General features: G+C 37.5%; 1 protein-coding gene across 4 annotated transcripts in view; it reads left to right on the top strand.

Moving 5' to 3' along the window:
• Positions 1-20,170, top strand: part of myom2a (myomesin 2a) — a 53,463-nt gene that overhangs the window by 10,340 nt on the left and 22,953 nt on the right. For 2 of the 4 annotated variants that reach the window (XM_030132491.1, XM_030132512.1), the window contains 9 exons: positions 4,541-4,629; positions 4,724-4,762; positions 6,403-6,567; positions 6,654-6,815; positions 9,855-9,996; positions 11,343-11,542; positions 11,628-11,681; positions 13,246-13,373; positions 16,265-16,448. In XM_030132491.1, coding sequence (XP_029988351.1) covers positions 4,541-4,629; positions 4,724-4,762; positions 6,403-6,567; positions 6,654-6,815; positions 9,855-9,996; positions 11,343-11,542; positions 11,628-11,681; positions 13,246-13,373; positions 16,265-16,448 — 1,163 coding nt within the window. Of the gene's footprint in view, positions 1-4,540; positions 4,630-4,723; positions 4,763-6,402; positions 6,568-6,653; positions 6,816-9,854; positions 9,997-11,342; positions 11,555-11,627; positions 11,682-13,245; positions 13,374-16,264; positions 16,449-20,170 lie in introns of all 4 variants that reach the window. The other 2 variants (XM_030132503.1, XM_030132520.1) reach the window with 2 other exon arrangements.

Below are 20,170 nucleotides of genomic sequence, written 5' to 3'. Positions count from 1 at the left end.
CACTCAGGAGTTGCATATTGGCTCACCTTATGGACACAGACAGCATCACTAGAAAATTAATGTGGTGAACAAATGAAACAGAGAGGAGGACATGAAGCTTATACCAGTGAAACCAAAATGAGCAGTACATGAAGAACAAACTTCATCAGACATTTAAAACACACTCACCCTGCTGCACATGCTCAGTTTGAAGACGTTAGAAGCTGGTAACTGGTCAAATTAGGAGACAATGTAAAAGTGACAATGTTTAAAAGTTCAGCTGATTTTTCCACAAAAGAAAAGCTAGAAAATATCTACACTGTCAATTTTACTTATTAGAAATAGTTGGAGTTTTTCAGATCTCTGTTAATGCTCCAAAACCTAAGGAGCCACCAGCAACCAAAAGCATCTACTGATCTAAAGCGTTTAACAACTCTTGATCCACTAATCCTATCAATACTTTTAAATAATTCAAGCAAAATGCAGTTTCTCAGCTTTTGAGCAGCATCAGATGTGACCCATTTGGATGTTCAGAGGCTCCATAGTTACCATGACGACACCATGGTCTACAACATTGATTCACCAGTAAAACCCATGGAATTTAACATATGACAGTAGTTGTAGATGCTTATTTTTATATTCAGTTCATGATATATTTCGCTTAAGAAAGTCTCTTTTTCTTCTTTTTTCTCTGTTTTGATACATAACCTTTACTCTGAAGTTTTATGAACATTTACATAAATAAATCAAATAGAGGAAATCACTGCTTTCCACTGAAAAATGGAAAATGTAGAGTAATATAATAAATTGAATGCTTTTTATTATCATTATACATATGTACAATGAAAGAAATGGTGATAAATCACGTAGGAAAGGTTAAATGTCGAGAAATTAAATTGAAGTCACCACAAAAATAGTTCTGGGTCTTTAAGGGTTAATTATGTATAAGGGTGCTTCAATGAAATTGGTTCCTAAGAACTGGATATATGGGCTAATGATTCAAACAACATGTAGACTAATGTTATGAAGCAAGTTTAAATATTTACTGAGATAGAAGAGAAACTATTTTTCAGATAAAACACATTTTTATATTATTTTTATACAAAAATTCACATGTAACACGATAAAAATGACACGAAAATTATGCGCTACTACTTTGAATATCTTTCTATTCTCTCACAGGTACATTTTGTGAATCGAACCAATTATGCAAGGCAGTGTTTCACAAAAATGACTGCTGTTTAAATGGACAGGTTCCGCATGTAACCCCACTGGACACGATGAGTTACACGTGAAACCAGGAATGAGACTGAGATTCATAGAAATACCCACATGTCTGGATTAGAAAAACCACTGGGATCGTCAAATTTAACACAGTGTCTTTATTTATAGTCTGTATAAGACCATTTTAAGCCATGTTTTCCAGATCAAATGCAATGACACCTAGGTAGCTATTTCCTGTCCCAATTTTGGTCCTATTTTTGGCCCCAACATTTTATTAAAAATTAATAAATTTTGGGATGGCTCAGGGTAAGAGTATAATTTTTTTGCAGTTATTTGAGGTCATCATTAGGTGCATCCAGGGGGGAAATATGTCTAAATTTCTCTTTTATTATTGGGTCTAAAAAGCTGGTGAAGTGCCAGGTACCAAAATGAACTCATTTTCACAGAAGCACCCATAAATAATTGAAGCAGACGACGCAGCGACAATGCAATGGTGTGAAATGAAGAAGGAATGTGTGAATTTCAGCAAAGACAGAAACAGGCAAAACAGAACACCTGAGGTTCATTTGGAAACATCGACTTTTAGTCTGTTTCTCCTATTTTTGTGTTAAACTGTAAAGAAGTTTTGGCCTTGAAGAGAACATGGATGAGATGAGGCCCAGCCTGTTGCCTCTTCGTCATCTTCAAGACCCCTCAGCTGTTCATGTCGAAGTGCTGACCTTTGCGTCATTCAAGCCATGAATTCCTGTCACAGCTCCCTCTCTCTCTGCCGTTCTCTCTCTCTGGGGCTTTGAATATCTCTCGAACTACTTTACAGGGTCATTGAGGAGACTCTAGTTTATGTCACCAACTTTTTAATACATAATATAATTTCCTCACAGTGTAAAAAAAAAAAAGAAACCAAGTACAGAATTCCCATGGGAAAGAGAACAGCTGTAATTTATGTTGCCTACTGCTGAGAAAAGAGATCGTCTGTAAAAAAGTTATTTGCAGGATGAAGGTCACATTTCTTCTTTCTATTCTCACCCCCAACTCCTCTTCAGTCGCTGTCAAAAGGGCGCCGCGCCCTTCATACACCCTCAGTCATTTCTGTTGCCACATGAGGTCATTTTTCTAAAAAAGCAGCACACAATGTGTTTGCTGTTGACTAAAGGAGTTTACAGCCGGTTTGAGGAGTCATGTGGGATTGTTAAGTAAACAAAGATGCCTTTTCTCTATGTAATGAACGAGGGGAGAGTCAAAAAGTTTTCTGACAAATGTAATAAAAAGTTTATTTATCAAAATAGCTAGATTATTTTTCTACATAAGCTCCATTAGAGTCTAAACACTTGTGCAGTCTATGTTTCTATCGGTAGAGTTCTTCTTTGTAGAATTGCTTGGGCTGTCTTTGACACAGCCTTTGTCTTTGACATCTCCAATCCAATCCAGTCCACCTTTATTTGTAAAGCACTTTAAAACAACCCCAGTGGACCAAAGTGCTGTACAGAAAAATTAATAAAAAACAAAATAACAGAGTAAAATACAAGAATGGATTAAAAAACATAGAACTGTAAAAATAAAATAAAAGATAAAGATAGATAAATAAATAAATAAATAAAAATACAGAAAATTTGATGAAACCTAAATAAAAGAATAAAATACAAGAATAGATTAAAACATAAAAAGCTGTACAATAAAAAACAACAACAAATAAGAACAATAAACCAATGCCAAATAAAACAATTTAATAAAAATAATACATTCAAACATCTCACATGGTTTCAAAAGCCAAGGACAAAAGATGGGTTTTAAAAAGGGATTTAAAAACAGAGAGGAGGCCTGTCTGATATAGAGAGGCAGATGGTTCCAAAGTTTAAGAGGTGCTTCAGCAAAGGCATGATCAGCCCTGAGCACCCCTGAAGACATTTGTCCAGAACTTTTTGACTCTCTGTTGTATGTAATGTTCCTACTGCCTCAGGCTCAGCCTCATTTTATTTTATACAGTACTGTGTGAAAGTCCCAGTCCATCATTAGGTTTGTTGGTTCTAATGTCCACATGTTTGCATTTGTTGGTCTCTGTATTAGATCCACTCTGGATTTATATGAAATATGAACAGCAGGACAAAACTAAAGTTTCAGGGAAATAAAACAGCTTCTATAACCCTATAACTTCTATAACCCTTTCGTTCAGACAATATGAGATTTATTGCATTAATTTACTGATGTTTCATACACATGACAAGAAGCAGCAGAAACTACTAGAAACATCTGACAATTAGAAACATTCAACACATGTCAGATGTTTCTAATTGTTTGTGCTGCCTCTTGTCATGGGGTCAGAGGTCACACTAAATAGTGACTTCAACCTTCATAACACATTTAGTTCTGTTTTTTTTTGTGTGTTTATCTTTTAAGGCTGTGCACATGTTCCCTATATTTTCTTGTGGGGCCTGGAGAAAAGAGAATGAGAGATAAATATCTGTTCATTTAGTCATATTTCATTTTCTGACTTAATCTTCGAGAGGATCGGGGGGGTGCTGGAACCTAACCCCGCAAACGTCAGGTGAAGACAGGGTTCACCATGGAGGTGTCACCAGTTCATTACGGGGCTGACATATACAGACAGCCATTCACTCTCATATTCACACCAATGGGTGATTTGCATTAACCAGTTAACCTAGTAATGTGTACCCCACCTTCACCCAGTGGCAGTTTGGATAGACTCCACCCCTCCAGAAACCCTGCAAAAACAACAAACCAAGAGGTCACTTCAGACTTTTGCACAGTACTGTACATTAATTTCTGCACATATAGTCCCTAATTCCATACTGTAGGCCATGAAATAAAATGACTATTAATACTACAATTAGCAGTTCAGTACAGTAAGAAGAAAAGACTGTAGCAAAATAGATAAAAAAAAAACCCTACATTGGACTATATTAAAATGACATTCTAAATTTCAAAGGTATTTGTAAACCAGCTGTATCATTTTCCAGTTTAAATTGAAAACAGAAAAGGCATTTCACATTTCATTCTCAGACATTTACATTAGCCTTTTAAATTTTAAATATAAAGACTTTTTGTGATAAAAAATGAATGTCAGATCATCCCATCACTGATTATTTTTCATATTTAATGGCCTGATAATAACAGACATTATTTGTCAGAAATATAAAACACTTTTATATCAGTTTTGTTCAATTTGATGTTAGTTTCCGTGCTTGAAAACACTTGTGGACATAATCATAGTTTGTTTTTACATGTATAGTTTAACAGAACAAAAATAAAAATGCTAATAAATTTTCTATCCAGTTTGTTTTTGTATAAAGAAGATGTATTATATTTCTGTCCCTTCTAGGTGTGTTGTGAGTGATACTGCAGAGTACAGCGCTGTGGCCACCAACCAGCATGGAACCGCTACCAGCAAAGCTACCATTACTGTGAAGAGTCAGTGCCTCGCTTCTCTTTTCTCATTAGAATTAAACTTATATTTGCCTTTCCTACCCTGTCTCTAATCTCTGTGCTGTTCTGTCTTTTCTAGGACCAGCTGGATCTGGAGAGTCCTGCCACCTCGGTCTAGGTGAGAACAGAGAGCTGAGGATTTAGCTGGAGGAGGGGGTGTTTTTAATTTTTGTTTGGAGTCAGGCCCAGACATTGTCAGCTCCACACTGGACTACAAATAGAAGTGAATGCAGGCGTGTGAAAGGATAAGCAGTGGAAACTATTATGAGGAGGTGTTGTCCTAACTCAGACAAAATAAAAACATGATCAGCTAATTATAATATATGGAAGGTGAGAACAGTTGTGTTTACAGTTATATTCTCTTGAGATCATGGGTTTATTATTTTGTCATCATCAAAATAGCAAACCTCATCTATATGCTTTCATCAGTCAACAGTTCTGCTTGTCCTCACAGTTGGTTTTTAGCTTACCGGCTGACAGGCCATAAGCTATTGTTGTCATGCGCCGTCCGGTGGCGGCAGCGGCGTCTGTCGGCAGTGTCTGTTGTTGTCTGTCGTTCGTTACAAAACTTTCAATCATCTTCTTCTCCGAAAGTACAATTCCAATTGACTTCAAACTTGGTAAACAGCTTCTTTATGATGATGGCAACACAAGGTATTGACATTATTTCGATCCGAATCTGATTCTGGATTTGGTGCGACTTTGACAAATTTTCCCATTATAAGAGATAGGAAGTGGATTGATCCAATAAATCAGTAAGTATTAATGATATCAAGTTGCATTTTGAATTTTTTACAGATCTGATTGGAATATGACCAAAACATGGGCTATTTCTGTAATATAATAAATACACATAACTGGGTTATAATAAATGGCATCTGGATACATTTCCCAAAGCTTTTAATTTGGCTGGTAAGCTACAGGGCCATTGGTCCTATTTTTCAGTGAGCCACTGTTGATTAATACTTCTCCTTTTAGTGTTTTGACAGAATGGTGTGTAATTTTATGTGTGTAATTTCTATACTATACTATACTATACTGTACTATACTATACTGTACTACATTATATTTATGCTGCACTTTTTCTTCTGGCACTTTATTGTGTTGCTGCCTTGACCACTGAATTTCCCTACTGTGGGATCAATATAGCCTAATATAGTCTAGTCTAATCTAATTTTAGCTAATTTAATCTAATTTAATTTAATCTAAATCATTATTAGAAGATTTTTAATGGGCAGTTTCAACAAGACAGCAAATAAACCTCATGGGTACTTGACTGCTTTAAGACATACTAACTAAACTAACCAAAACTGGATAGAAATATGAAATTAGAAGTTTTTAAGTATAAATATTATTTTAATCAATACCTTTCATTGACAGGTGAAAAGTGTGTGCTGTGTCACTTTTAGAGCTGAATGATGGCAAATGTTTCACAATAATATGAGGGGAAAGACAGCAAATGAAAGGGAAAAATTAGTCAAAAAGTCTGAATAGATTTACAGATGAATGGGTTTCCACAGATTTAAAAGTACAGTGTTTTCTAGTCTTGAGGGTGGAGTGAGCAAATCTTCAACAAATGATCAGTATGTGTGGTTTAAATAGGTCTGTTGAAGAGGGAGCCTTAAACCTTGAATCCTAAATTTAGTATAGAGCTAATGGAGAGAAGTCCAAATATTCAGAACATCATGCCAAATCTTCCCTCTTCAAACCAGATTACGCAATGAATGCATGTGATGAGATTGTTTGTCTCCTGTCCAGTGCCCCATCTGACTGAGATCCATGCCAGTAAGCTGGAGGTGACCCTGCTGGATCGGTTCCCAGTGTCCTTTGGGGTGGAGGGCAGCTCCATCAGTCTGGTGTGTACGATGGTGGTGGTCCCCGACCTCCCCAACGTGCCCCCAATGGCCCAGTGGTACAGAGACGGTAAGATTGTATTTAAGTTTTTTACTATTACTGACTAGATTATTGTTGTTGCTGTTTTTCCTCATTTTGTATTTCATCTTATTCAGATAAACTGCTGAAACCAAGCAAGCTGGCGGAGATGTCAGTGGGTGGAGGAGTAGCCCGTCTCACCCTGCCTCACCTGGCCAAGGACGATGAGGGACTTTACACCCTTCGCATCTTTACCAAGGACGGAACCACTGAACATAGCGCTTACCTGTTCGTCTCAGGTAGGATACATTATCTGTCCTTTAACAGTGTCATCAGCACCAATTACACCATCAAGACCTACTTAGTCACATTTGGTGGGAAATCTGTTGGATTGCTTGATTGCAGCAATGAATGTTTAAAACAGAGAAGCCTTTGGTAAAAGTATTTCCTGTATATAAAGATGGACGTAAAGCCAAAGGGGCATGAGCACACTAAAAACTACTCATCAAACAAATCCATTCATCCATCCATCCATCCTTCCGTCTGTTCATCCATCCATCCATCCATCCATCCATCTATCTTCTCCCTGTTATCCGGGTCCAAGTGGCGGAGGCATAGGTTTGAGTAGAGAAGCCCAGCCTTCCTTCTCCTCGGGCACCTCCTCTAGTTCCTCCAGGGGGATTCCAAGATGTTCCCAGGCGAGAGATATAATCCCTCCAGCATGTCCTGGGTCTGCCCCAGGGTCTCCTCCTGGTTGGACATGCCTGGAACACCTCACCAGGGAGGTGTCCAGGGGGCATCCTGACCAGATCCGAACCACCTCAGCTGGCTTCTCTTGATGGCAGAACTCCTCACCCTATCTCTAAGGGACAAGCCAGCCACCCTGTGGAGGGAATCCATTTTCACTGCTTGGATCTGCAGTCTTGTCCTTTCAGTCACAACCAACAGCTTGTAACCATAGGTGAGGGTAGGAACCTAGATCGACCGGTAAATCGAGCCTTTTGCCTTTTGGCTCAGCTCCTCCTTCACCACAACAGACAGGTACAGCGTCTGCAACAGTGCCCCAATCCGCCTGTTGATCTTTTGTTCCATCCTTCCCTCATTTGGGGCAGCAGCTCTTCTCCAACCCAGAGAGGGCACTCCACCCTTTTCCGACTGAGGACCATGAGCTCAGACTTGGAGGTGCTAATCTTCATCCCAGCTGCTTTACAATTGGCTGCAAACAGTCAACAAGCCAATAAGACCACATAATCTGAAAAACACAGAGATGCGACCCTGAGGCCCCCAAACCAGACCTCCTCCTCCCCCTGGCCGCACCTAGAAATTCTGTCCATAATAAAGATTATGAATAGAATCGGTGACAAAGGGCAGCCCTGGCAGCGTCCGACCCTCACTGGGAATTAATCCGATTTGCTACCAGCAATGCGGACCAAGCTCTGGCTCCGGTTGTACAAGGACCTAATAACCTGTAGCAGTGGGCCATGGACCCCATACTCCCGTGGCACCCCCCACAGGTTACCACAAGGGACATGGTCGGCTGTCTTCTCCAGATCCATAAAACACATGTGGATTGGATGAGCAAACTCCCAAATTACAGAATGGTACCTCATCAAACAAATGCAGTATCTCCCAAAAATGTTTTCAGTCTTAGTAGGTAGATATCATCAAATTATCATCAGTCTGATCAGGTTGTGTGTAAAAAGTTTTAGATATTTTCCCCAGCAGACATTTTGACTTGTTGGTGTCATTAAAAATGGCTGCATCCCATTTCAGTGATTCAGTTTCAGGGCTTGGAATTGTGTGTGCTGTGTCACTGGAATGACCTCCTCCTGGGGCAACAAATGGAATGGAGCCATGTTTAATTTTACCAGTGACACCTGTGCCTTTCCTGCTTTAGTAAGCCAAAATGTCTGCTCTGGAAAAAGTCTATTGATTACATAAAAACAGATGGCTGACAACTGTTACAACAAATCCGTCTATCAGTTGATGTTTTGATTGTATGTCTGTCTCTATTGTGCAGATTTTGGTTGTTAAATGCATCACAGGAGCAACCTGGCAGCTTTGTTACTGTGATATTTCAACCTCAGTTTCCTATAATGGGATGGAAATGGTGTTGCATCAACCATCTTTATATACAGCCTACGATACAAGATTGTAGAAGAGAAATGCAATCCATTAAAAAGTGAACACCAAATATATACTGTCCACTTTTCCACTGGCTGTATTAGCTAAACTTGCATCAAGTCAGCACAAAATCTTTTACTTTTCCATTGAGAGTAGGGACCACCATGTACGGTAAGACCCTATTTCTAGTATCAGCAAATTTTCAGCATTATAACTTTCATCCTCTTCCTACCTCACTCATAGGTATAGTAATGCTGAAGATGATGTCACAATACTTAACATTGTATAACTGCGATCTACTGCTCTGAGAAACTCCTGTATCTGCAAAAATGATCTAGGTGAATTTGACTTGGTTTATATGCCAAAAAAAGAAAAAAGTCTTAATGTATTTGTACTTATATAGTGTTACAGAAGATTTACAATTTCAATTGCACATATATATGATAAAACTTGACAGTACTCTTCCTTATGTAAAATTCTATGCCATATATGACTGAAAAACACCTTCACAATTAATATATTACAAGACCCATAGAGATTGCATTGTCAGTTTTTTTAAGCAAGAAAGATCTCTAGAGTAATTTCAATATCATGATTTAGGAATATGTAACCACTTTCAGAAAGGGAAATTTAGATCAATCAAATTAATTTGATATATATTGAACAGGAGGCATTATGCGTAATCACTAACACAACCATAAGTGGAGGAAAAAATGTTGCAATAACAATTATGTCTGGATGCTGTTACAGACCAAACATAGTGTGTCAAACCTCTAATTCAGCTTTTCCTTTAAATGTTCTATATGTGTGTGTCTTGGTTCATCCATATAGGACTGTTAATAGTATGAGTTCAGATGTATATTACATAATATACACAATAATATACACAGAAAAGATGGCAGTCTCCTCTGTAACACAACAAAAAAAAACAAGAGAAGTTGGTTTGTTAGTTAACTTAAAGTAAATAAATCTGAGAAAACAGTGGTTCTCTCTTCTGTTGTCTTTATTTAAAAGCTTAAAGAAATATTGATACACATATACTTTACAAAACCTTTAACTGTAACTGTCATACTTTTCTATCCTTAAATCCAGTGTCCCTGTGACTTATGTTTCATGATTATCGTCTCTTTATCTCTCTGTCCATCAATCTATTTGTATCTGTGGTTCTATTTTCTTTCTTTCCTCTTTTAAATCCTCGGTTTCTACCTCCATAGATGCCGCCCCCACTGCTGCCGGTGCCCCGGGTGCACCAATGAGTGTCAAAGCATATGACATCAACTCAGACTATGTCCTGGTTGCCTGGAAACCACCCAACACCGTCAATGAGGCGGCAATCACCGGATACTTTGTGGATCGGTCAGTCTGCACCTTGAGAACCCTTCAAGGTTTCTTTTTATGGAACACAGTTGGAGCACAGACCTGAATATAGTCCAGTTACTCCAAATATAATCCCAGAGTTCTGATTTAAGGAACAGTAATCAAGACGTTTTTACTTACAATATATCAAACACTCTGCATGGTGTGAACAGTGACATTATTACTGATAGAGAAAACTGTAGGTTTTTGAACACTTCAGGCTCTTGATTTTGTCAACTTCAAATTTTTCTCTATGTTTTAGAGTAACAGAAGTAAAGTCACATTATGAAAATGTTTACATCTACAAACTATCCTTTAAAAAACAACCTGAAATATCTGTTTAGAAATAAGTGCAATTTTAACAATATTATATCTCTTACTTAGTATTTTGAGCCTTAGTATATCTAGCTATCTGTAGGTTGTAATGCATATGTGTAAATGATAAACTGAGGCATAATATTGTTGAAATTGCACTTACTATTCTTAAGACATGACAGGTTGTTCATATTTGACCAGGTTATTCACATTTTTTGTGAAAGGATAGTTTCCTCCGCCTAGGAACGGCGGAGGTTATGTTTTCATCGGGGTTTGTCTGTTTGTTAGCAAGATAACTCAAAAAGATATGGAGAGATTTGGATGAAATTTTCAGGAAATGTTGATACTGGCACAAGGAACAAATGATTAAATTTTGGTGGTGATCGCTCTGTGGGATGCCTGCCTGACTCCGGGTGCTTTTCTAGTTTGTAAATGTGAACATTTTTGTGTAATTTTTACGTTTTTAGACTAAAGCTAATAAACATATTTGTAGTTGTCATTATTTAGAGGTTATTATGATAGTATTTTACTGGTCCAACCCACTTTAGATCATATTGGTCTATATGTGGTACCTGAACTAAAATGAGTTTGACATCCATTACTGTTAATATCTTCAGTGTAATTTTTGCATTTCACAAATTAATCCCACAGGCCGGATTGGACCATTCGGCGGGCCAGTTTTGGCCACCCCTGCACTACATGTATGAAGAATCCAACATTTTAGACTTTGTAGTTCCTTTGTAGCATCATCCCACCGCACAGTTTTTTTTAAATTTTATCCTGAAGACAACAGCAGGTTTGCCATTGGAAATTATTCAGTGTAGTCAATATAGTGATAGCATCATTTTATCAGAAAGTTCACCTAATACCTTTTTTTTTAATTCCTTCAAAGTCTTGGTGGCAGAGATATAGAACACAAGGTGCTAATTCTGGTTAATCCCTCCTGGCATAATTGCTGAGTTTTTTAATTTGATGACATGAAATGAGATATTAGACTGATTATCGTCTCCTCCCTATCGTCTGGTGTATAGTTGTGAAGCCGGCAGTGACACTTGGGTCCAGTGCAACGATGCCCCAGTGAAGATTTGCAAATACCCAGTCCATGGCTTGAGCATCGGCCGTTCCTACCACTTCCGGGTCAGAGCAGTGAACAGCGCTGGCATGAGCAGACCATCCCGCAAATCTGATAAAGTGACCGCCATTGACCCTGCTGAGAGCGAGAGGCTCCAAGGTACCGACGAAGGTAAATACAAAGCACAGAGCGGCGGGATTCCAGCATTTCCTAACAGGCCAATTGTTGTCATTTCCTGCAACAGTGATTAAAATCCACGGCAAATACGACATAGTGATCAAGGATGATGATCTAGAAGGTAAAGCTGTATAAATGTGGGTTCAATGATTTCTTCCCCACATTCTATAAACATCTTCACTTTGATCCCCCACAACAAAAACTAACACCAATCCCTTCTTCTAGTACTGATCAGCAACATATTTTACATTTTAAAAGAAGAGCGCACACTAAATAAAAACACAGTGTGAAGTATAAAATGTCCTCATAGTTATGCAGCATCCACTAACGTCTTTAAGACTTAAAAATGTTTCTCAAGAAAAAGAAACAAAAAGATTTTACTCCACTAAAAATACCTTTACCAACTATTTAATTAAACTCAGAAAAAAAAACAAGAATGAGTACATGCTTACAAAGGTCTGAGGATTCTTGTCAGCATTTTGTGAAGAAGAGATTATTTTTATCCTACCTTTCCACATCACATCTCACCCCACTCACCTTTTCAAATGTTAAACAAAAACAAGAATATCCCCTAACATCTGAACTTTATTCTCACATCTAACTTTGCTCTAATGTGTTGACTTTAACACTACACACAGACTTTTTTCCTGTTCCTTTCCCAGCCCTTCCCTCTTGCGGTGGTCCCATTCTTCCTTTCACACTTTAATCAATTTATGCATTATTAATTTCATTTTTTTCCCCTAATATATAAAATCTAACAGTCTGAAGTGTTGAACTGTAACCAAACCAAATCAATTGATGTGTTAAACCAGGGGTGTCAAACTCTTTTTAGCTCAGAGGCCCAGTATGATCTCAGGTGGGTCAGTATGTTTGACACCCCTACTAAACTAATGACATTTCCATTTTTCACATGAGGCTATTGCAGAAGTCCCACATCATATCATAAAGTTCATCAGTCATTCAGTCTTTCCTGAGTAGGACAACTAATTCATATCCAAATAATCACTTTTATGTTTGAAATTGTCACATTTTTTAAGGTGGCAGATCTGAAAAGTGTAATTTTAAAGATGAGTTTAATAATTAATCCACTGATTCCTTTGTTGGGATTGCACAAAAATAATGTTATGATGTTAGTTATGAACTAATAGAATATGAATATTTGAGCAGGATCTTAAACTGTAATGTCTGTAAAACACAATTTAAGTTTTAACAGAGGAAAATGTTGTGATATAGCAATAGATCCTGTTCTGATCAAACAAAAATGTGTTTAGCATTTGTGCATATTTCGGGTGTAATTCAATTCTTCAAGGAAATAATAATTTAAAAAAAGAAACAAACCAAAAATTGCCATTTTAACAGTGTCATGATATATCGTAATGTGATCCTATTATTATGATTTTCATTGTATTGCCAGATTCTTGCCAATACACACCCCTACACCTGCATATAAAATAAAATTCATGTGCTACATCTCAGCTTTAATTTGAGTGGATCTTCATCTGTTTTTAGATGTAAGTGTGGGTGAAATAGCCTAACTCATAGTGCCCACATTGTCTTAGTGACTTAGTGTCTTAGTGTCTTAGTTCACAGTGTCTTAGTAACAGCCGTCAGACATCAAGATGCATGATGGGACATCTTGAATAGCCTCTGTGCTCGGTGCTTCAACACGTTCACTCCCAATCTAGGCTATGTAACTATCCCGGGGGAGCCCACAGATGTGCATGCGTCAGAGATTTTCAAATCGTATGTGGTGCTGAGCTGGAAACCCCCCAGCCCTCGCGGACGAGCGCCGCTGTGGTACGTCATCGAGAAGGTGTGTGTTACTTCACCTCTGGTCAAACATGTGCACCAGTGTAGGTCACTGTTAAAGGCTATAGTCATCCTTGATGTGTGTAATGCTGCCTTCACGTGCCATTGGGAAGATGATCCTTTCCACTTATGAATTTGAAATTATGAGTGTGTTGTGTTCAAGTGCTTTTGTTGTCGTGAAATGAAAAATGGCTGACACACAACTTATCGTGACCTGCAACTTGGGTAAAACAGGTTTGCATAAATTCATCTGCTACAGCATTTTTTAATTTTTTTTTTTGTTACAAATTGTGTTTACTATGAATCTGCAAAATCATCAGCTAACAGCAGCAGAATGTTAATAAAAACAATGTATCATTCACCCTGAATCCCTCATTGCTCTCTCCCATGTTGGAAAGTTCAAAGGTTATTTTCATCTCGGCAGATCGTGGATCAAAATTTTTCCCAGTTCTCCAGTAGAAAATACAAGTTTTCTAACTAGTATTTACCATAATTCCCATAGCACGTGAAGGCAGCATTAGATTTACTTTATATTAAACTGTTTTGGTAACGCTATATTTGAAAGAATGCGTAAAACTGACATAAAACCGTCATTTACATGGAGTCTTTTTTAGTTTTTATGATACCAAGTGTGATTGATCAGTTTTGATTTTTAAAGCTGACATTTTTTGAGTAGTTTTTGATCTAATCAGCTGACATTAGCCAACACAACATAATGTGTCAGAAACATGACATTACAGATACATTTATCATGTGTATGTTATTCTTGTTCTGTTGTATCACACTTTATCATGAATGTTTTTCTTGGTACTATTTCATTGTCATGATTACCTTATGTTTTGTTATGTTTTCTTGGTCACTGTGAAGTTTTTAGCATGAAGATATCTCAAACAGTGTCATTCATAAAGACTCCTACTTGTATGAAGGGTTTTATGTCAGAAACATGTTTAAACTAGAAGCACTCGGAGAGCGCAGACCTCCGCCAAGGCTGATCCGTGGCCCCCCCCGTGGGCCCCCCCACCCAGGGTTTTTTTGTCTGTCTGTCTGTCTGTCTGTTTGTTTGTTCGTCTGTCCGTTAGTGTGCAACATAACTCAAAAAGTTATGGACAGATTTTGATGAAATTTTCAGGGTTTGTTGGAAATGGGATAAGGAAGAAATGATTAAATTTTGGTGGTGATCGGGGGTGGGGGGGCCCACGGGGGGGGCACGGATCAGCCTTGGCGGAGGTCTGCACTCTCCGAGTGCTTCTACAGCACAGACCTCCGCCAAGGCTGATCCGTGGCCCCCCCCGTGGGCCCCCCCACCCCCGATCACCACCAAAATTTAATCATTTCTTCCTTATCCCATTTCCAAAAACCCTGAAAATTTCATCAAAATCTGTCCATAACTTTTTGAGTTATGTTGCACACTAACGGACAGACAAACAAACAGATAGACAGACAAACAAACAAACCCTGGCAAAAACATAACCTCCTTGGCGGAGGTAATGAAGTGTTACCACTGTTTTCACATCATTTTGTTTAAATATGCAGATTTTCCCAAAATTATAGATAGGTGTTCACCAGAGCCCAAACTAGAACCAGGATCAATAGTCAATAATTATCAGATAATGTTAAGATTTCAATGATAGGTCAGTTTTGGGACTAATATTAGTAGTCCTATAAAGATAAATTGCAGTACATTCTGTTATGTACAGTGTATTCATTATGTATTTTTATTTTTTTAAGACTTAGCAAAAAGTAACTGGGATCACCGTCAAAAATTTTTTCTTTATAATTTATTTACTGTTATATATACTGTTCACACTGTATTGTGACATTTGTTTAACACCAATATTGGGTCCATGTATAGTTTGGAAAGTTGGAGTTTCTTTCTGTAAATAGGTTTTTAAAAACATTGGTTTTCTTACTTTATAAATGACCATATCTGGTTTTAGAATATGACAAAACAGGACTCTCTGTTTACTGGTGATTTTATTTTTTATTCAATTAAATAGTAAATGAAGGTCAAGCCATTTCCATTTCCCTCATCCTTTTTTCCATCTAAAAGAGACCAACCTTATATTTTTGCTATGTTTTTATGTATATATTGTGTTTTAAAGGGATCATATTTTGCTTTTTTAAAACATATCCCTGTGGTAAATGTTATGCTTGGGTCTGAATTCTTCATTAATTCAACTCCACAGGTCCATCTTCTACCCTGTTTCTGAGTAATGACACAAGACAGGTTGTTTTGAGCGCTAGCCCGTTATATGCAAATGAGCCACTTCATACCCCACCCCCTCCAGGTTGTTGACTGTGCTGCTCTGTCCCATTTCTCTATACTAGAAGAAATATTTGTCAGAAGTGTTGACCTTATATGTGCAAATGTCATGACGTAACTAGTTATAGACGCAACAAATTAAGAATGCATTAAAACGGGTTGTAGAAATCCACTCAATTTTTGCCAAAATGAATGTAAAGATAGCTTTGCAACACCTGGAGGGCTCAAATTCAAACTTTTGGAACAATTAGGGTCCAAATACACAAATAAATGAACCAAAAGTATAAACAAATAAAAGTGGGTTTAGCAAAATATGACCCCTTTAAAAAGAAAATCAAATAATCATTTTTAAAAAATGTTATATCACTTCCTTAAAAAAAAAACCCAATGACATAAAACAAACATAAATCAATCATATAGATATAGATAGTGATATCCCCAAGTCTTACCCCACTGGGCTCTTGTAGGTTAATACCTGTTAACTGTATTGATCAACTTTACTGGAGCTCAAACTCTTCAGAAATGCACATTTTACATCCTGAAAGCTCCTCCTGGTGTTTGTGCTATATTAATGAGTTTGTTTTAGACAAAGACTGTACCGTCTCATTTCCCCCTCCCCCACTTTCCCATAGTGCTTAGCAGGCACTGGAGCATGGCAGAAGATCAACACAGCAGTCAAACTGCATTCTCCTCGTTACCCCGTTTTTGATTTGCAAGAAGGACAAAAGTACCAGTTCAGAGTGTATTCGGTCAACATGTATGGCTCCAGCGAGGCCTCGGTGCCCTCTGAGCCCATCCAAAAGGTTGATGAGGATGGTAAGGGCTGGGATCAGTGCACGGACACACACACACACACACACACACACACACACACATAAATACATAAACAGCAAAGTTCAGTCAACACAGGCTTAAAAACACAAATATACGTACATATGAGGATTTGTTTGTTATTTAAGCTTCTAAAGAGTCCCACGAACATAGTCTACAGGATATAAAGACCTTCAAGACTCATCCACAGACTGATATTTATTTAAAAACTCATTAAACTCATAATTCCAAACCTACACAGACATAAATAAACTGTAAACACATGCAGATGCATATATGCAACACGTTTTTATTAAACTCTACATGAAAAACGATGTAACTGTATCTGAAAGAGGCATTTTATTTCATTTATAGTGTGTTGCTCTATGTTCCAGGTATTGAGTTGCCGGTTGGTATGTACACTTTAATGAAAATATCACACATGTTAAACAAACTGATTCACACTATGGTAACATCACAAATGACTTCTTTTTTTCCACTTTCTAACCATGAGTGGCTGACAAAGCAAACGGAAAATAATATTTCACAGACAAGTCTATGTTACACCAAAACAGTACAAGTAATACTAGAAAACTTCAATCCATCATGTTTCAAAGATGACAGATTTCTCTTTATTTGTCAAAAATGTGCTGTTTGGTGCTTGTTTATGTTAAATCTCATTCATTCTTACAGTACAGTATTTTTTTAAGATGAGTTTTCCTCCTTTGTTCTTCAATACCCTGACTACACAAGCTAAATCCCTGTGCAAATGTAAACACAAGAACACAGCTGAAGTGTTGTCAAGAGCATGCCAAACCAACAGATGGTGATATAACCCTAACCCTAAAGGCATGTTGTTACACATGGAGACATCAGCACAGGAGAAGATGGCACACACTGACATTAACCCATAAAGACCCAAACATTCACCAGCGATCTAAATCTATTGATCTAATCTGCTTAACACCTGTTGATCCACTAAACCTATCAATACATGTAAATAAATGGTGTAAAATACAGTGTGTCATCTTTTCATGGTCATCAGATATGACCCATTTGGACATTCAGAGGGTCTATAGTGATCGTGGAAACACTGTCATCTTCTACAACATTGATTCACAAGTAAAACCCATGGAGTTTGATCAGTGACAATGGATGGACACACTTGGTTTATGGTCAATTAATGATACATTTGCCGAAAAGTCACTTTTTCTTCAGTTTTTTTTTTTTGTTTCTGATATAATAACCCTCAACTTTAAACTGATCTTTTATGAACATCTACATAATCAATAAATTAGATATAGGAAAATACCTGAGTTTCACTGAAAAATTGCAAAATATAGAGGATAACATTGTAATAAATGGTGATAAATTACTTAAGGAAGGTTAAATAGAGAGAAAAATGCATTTGGGAACTTCCATAAACGTAGCACTGGGTCTTTATGGGTTTAGAGTTTTTCTTTTCTGTACAACAATCAATAAATGTCTTCATTCTGGAAGGTGTTTCAGAGCCAAAACAGTGTAAAACTGTGTAAAAAGCCAAAAGATGCATTTTACAACATAGCTGTGTAAATCTGCACTAGGCCTTGGTATCTGTTTTCTCTAGAACTGCTGCTCTCTTCTTTACACACTTTCTATTTAACTTAATATTCAAGTCATGAATTAAACCAGTCATGTCTTGCCCTGTTTCTAATTGCATAGGTGTTGTTGTGTTTTGTAAATGAAGCAGTGCAATAAGAGACAATCAGCACTCCTGACCACTGGACAAATTTTCCATTCCACACAAGTGTGAATGTCCTACAGAGATAAATTTAGTCCCTGGTTTGTTATGTTGAAAGGAAGGTTCTTGACCCTAACGGTGAAGGTTCCTGCTTTCAAAATGTCTTTATTTAGAACAGTACAATATGGAAATGTGATTCATGAAAGTTTGGAGTTTAAATTCTCTATACGCAGTGCAGTTTTTCTGACTTAATCTCAGAATTCTGACTTTTTTCTCAGAATCATAATTAGAGAAACCACATAAACAGAACACTCCAGAATATTGAGGGCAACAAGCCGACAAAAACAACACTTTATGTCCAAAATGAAGGAGGAAGAAGCCGGGCTTATATCATTCTACCCCAATGTATATTAATCAGTTAGCTGGAGACGAGGTAATGGGGACAAAGGTAGACAGACCAGTCCATACCTCCAGCTCATCCTTCAGATCTGCTCATGTCATGGTTCTTTCTTTCAGCAGAAAACATGTCACTCTGAAGAAAATTACCATCTTAGGTTGATTTAATGACACCTTTTATAAATAAACTGTACCTGTTGTGTTTAGCCGAACAAGTTTCACAGACCCAAAATAACTGTATGTTTACTCTCTTACCATACAATGACAATGACAAGGACACTCCTCTTACTGTTGCATGTTTACACGACGAGGTGAAGATGGATTTGCTTATGTACCCAGTCCACAGATACAGCGGGTCCATTTTTTTCTGTCAAGGAAAATATACTATTAATACACTATTTTCTACTCAAGTAGGTGATAAAGTTCCTGCTTACAACATTTTAACAGGGTTCCTGCAAGGTCTTAAAAAGACTTAAAAATCTTGACTTTACAAATCTGCATTTGATACTTTAAAAAACTCTTTAAGGTATTGAATTTCATATAGTGGGTCTTAAGTTATGTTGCCATAAACTTGTTCGCTGTATTGTGCTTAAATGTGTCTGTTAAATGTCCAAGCTGCAAATAAAGTAATGTAAGTTGACTCAGCTCCAACCTCACAATTTATATTAAAATTATTAAAACCAGTTATCGCTAAGTTTGCAGCCCCCAGTGAGAAATGACTCAAACAGTGGGAATCAAGGTGTTGGAGTAAATAAATACATTTTCCTACACTCTAGGAGTCAACATTTTTCACCAGTATGGCTGTGAAATGAGCATTAATTTGAATTCTAAGTAGTCTTAAAAAGGTCATAAAAAGTTTTAAATTTAACTTGTAGAAACTTATAGGGACCCCTTCTTAAGTAAAAATAAAAAGGCATAGGTCACTAAAAAGCAGAAAAATAAAATAATAAAATTCAGAACTGTAATAGTGTTAAATTAACCAAGACCTGAGAGCTTTTCTGCAACAATGGAGGTAAATCCATGTGGAAGTTGACTCTAAGGCTGCCCCTGGATTTTCCTCCTCCACTAGTAGTTGTCAGTTCTTTTAGGTGACTGGTTCATATGAACTGAAACACTTAAACATATACTGTAACCGAACCAAGTCCCCTCCTGGATTTAACTCAGCTAATAGTTCAGATCCTGCCACTGGGTAATGATTGCACTGATTAATGTTTCAGCTGCAAGATGTTCTGTAACCATTTAACTGACGCAGTAAGGTGTCCAGACCTGAACCACAGTCTAGACCTGAACCACAGAGTCCAGACCTGAACCACAGAGTCCAGACCTGAAGCACAGTGTCCCAGACCTGAACCACAGAGTCCCAGACCTGAACCAGAGTCCAGACCTGAACCACACTGAGAATCTTTGGGCTGTGATGGAGAAAAGTTTATATAGTGGTCTGCCTCTCCATCATCAATAAGATCCTGTACTGTGGACTATGGGTGTAAAACATTTGTCATATTTCTTGTGATGTTGCTGAATATTTAGAGGTATAAAGGATGCTAATGTGAACGTGTCCTGTAATCAAAGCTAAAGGCGCTCCAACTAAATATCGCATGTGGGTGAAACCTAG

This window comes from Sphaeramia orbicularis, chromosome 1, assembly GCF_902148855.1.
Source record: "Sphaeramia orbicularis chromosome 1, fSphaOr1.1, whole genome shotgun sequence".
Taxonomy (NCBI): Eukaryota; Metazoa; Chordata; class Actinopteri; order Kurtiformes; family Apogonidae; genus Sphaeramia; species Sphaeramia orbicularis.
The sequence above is the reverse complement of the archived record's forward strand: the minus strand, read 5'-3'. Positions and strand labels throughout refer to the sequence as shown.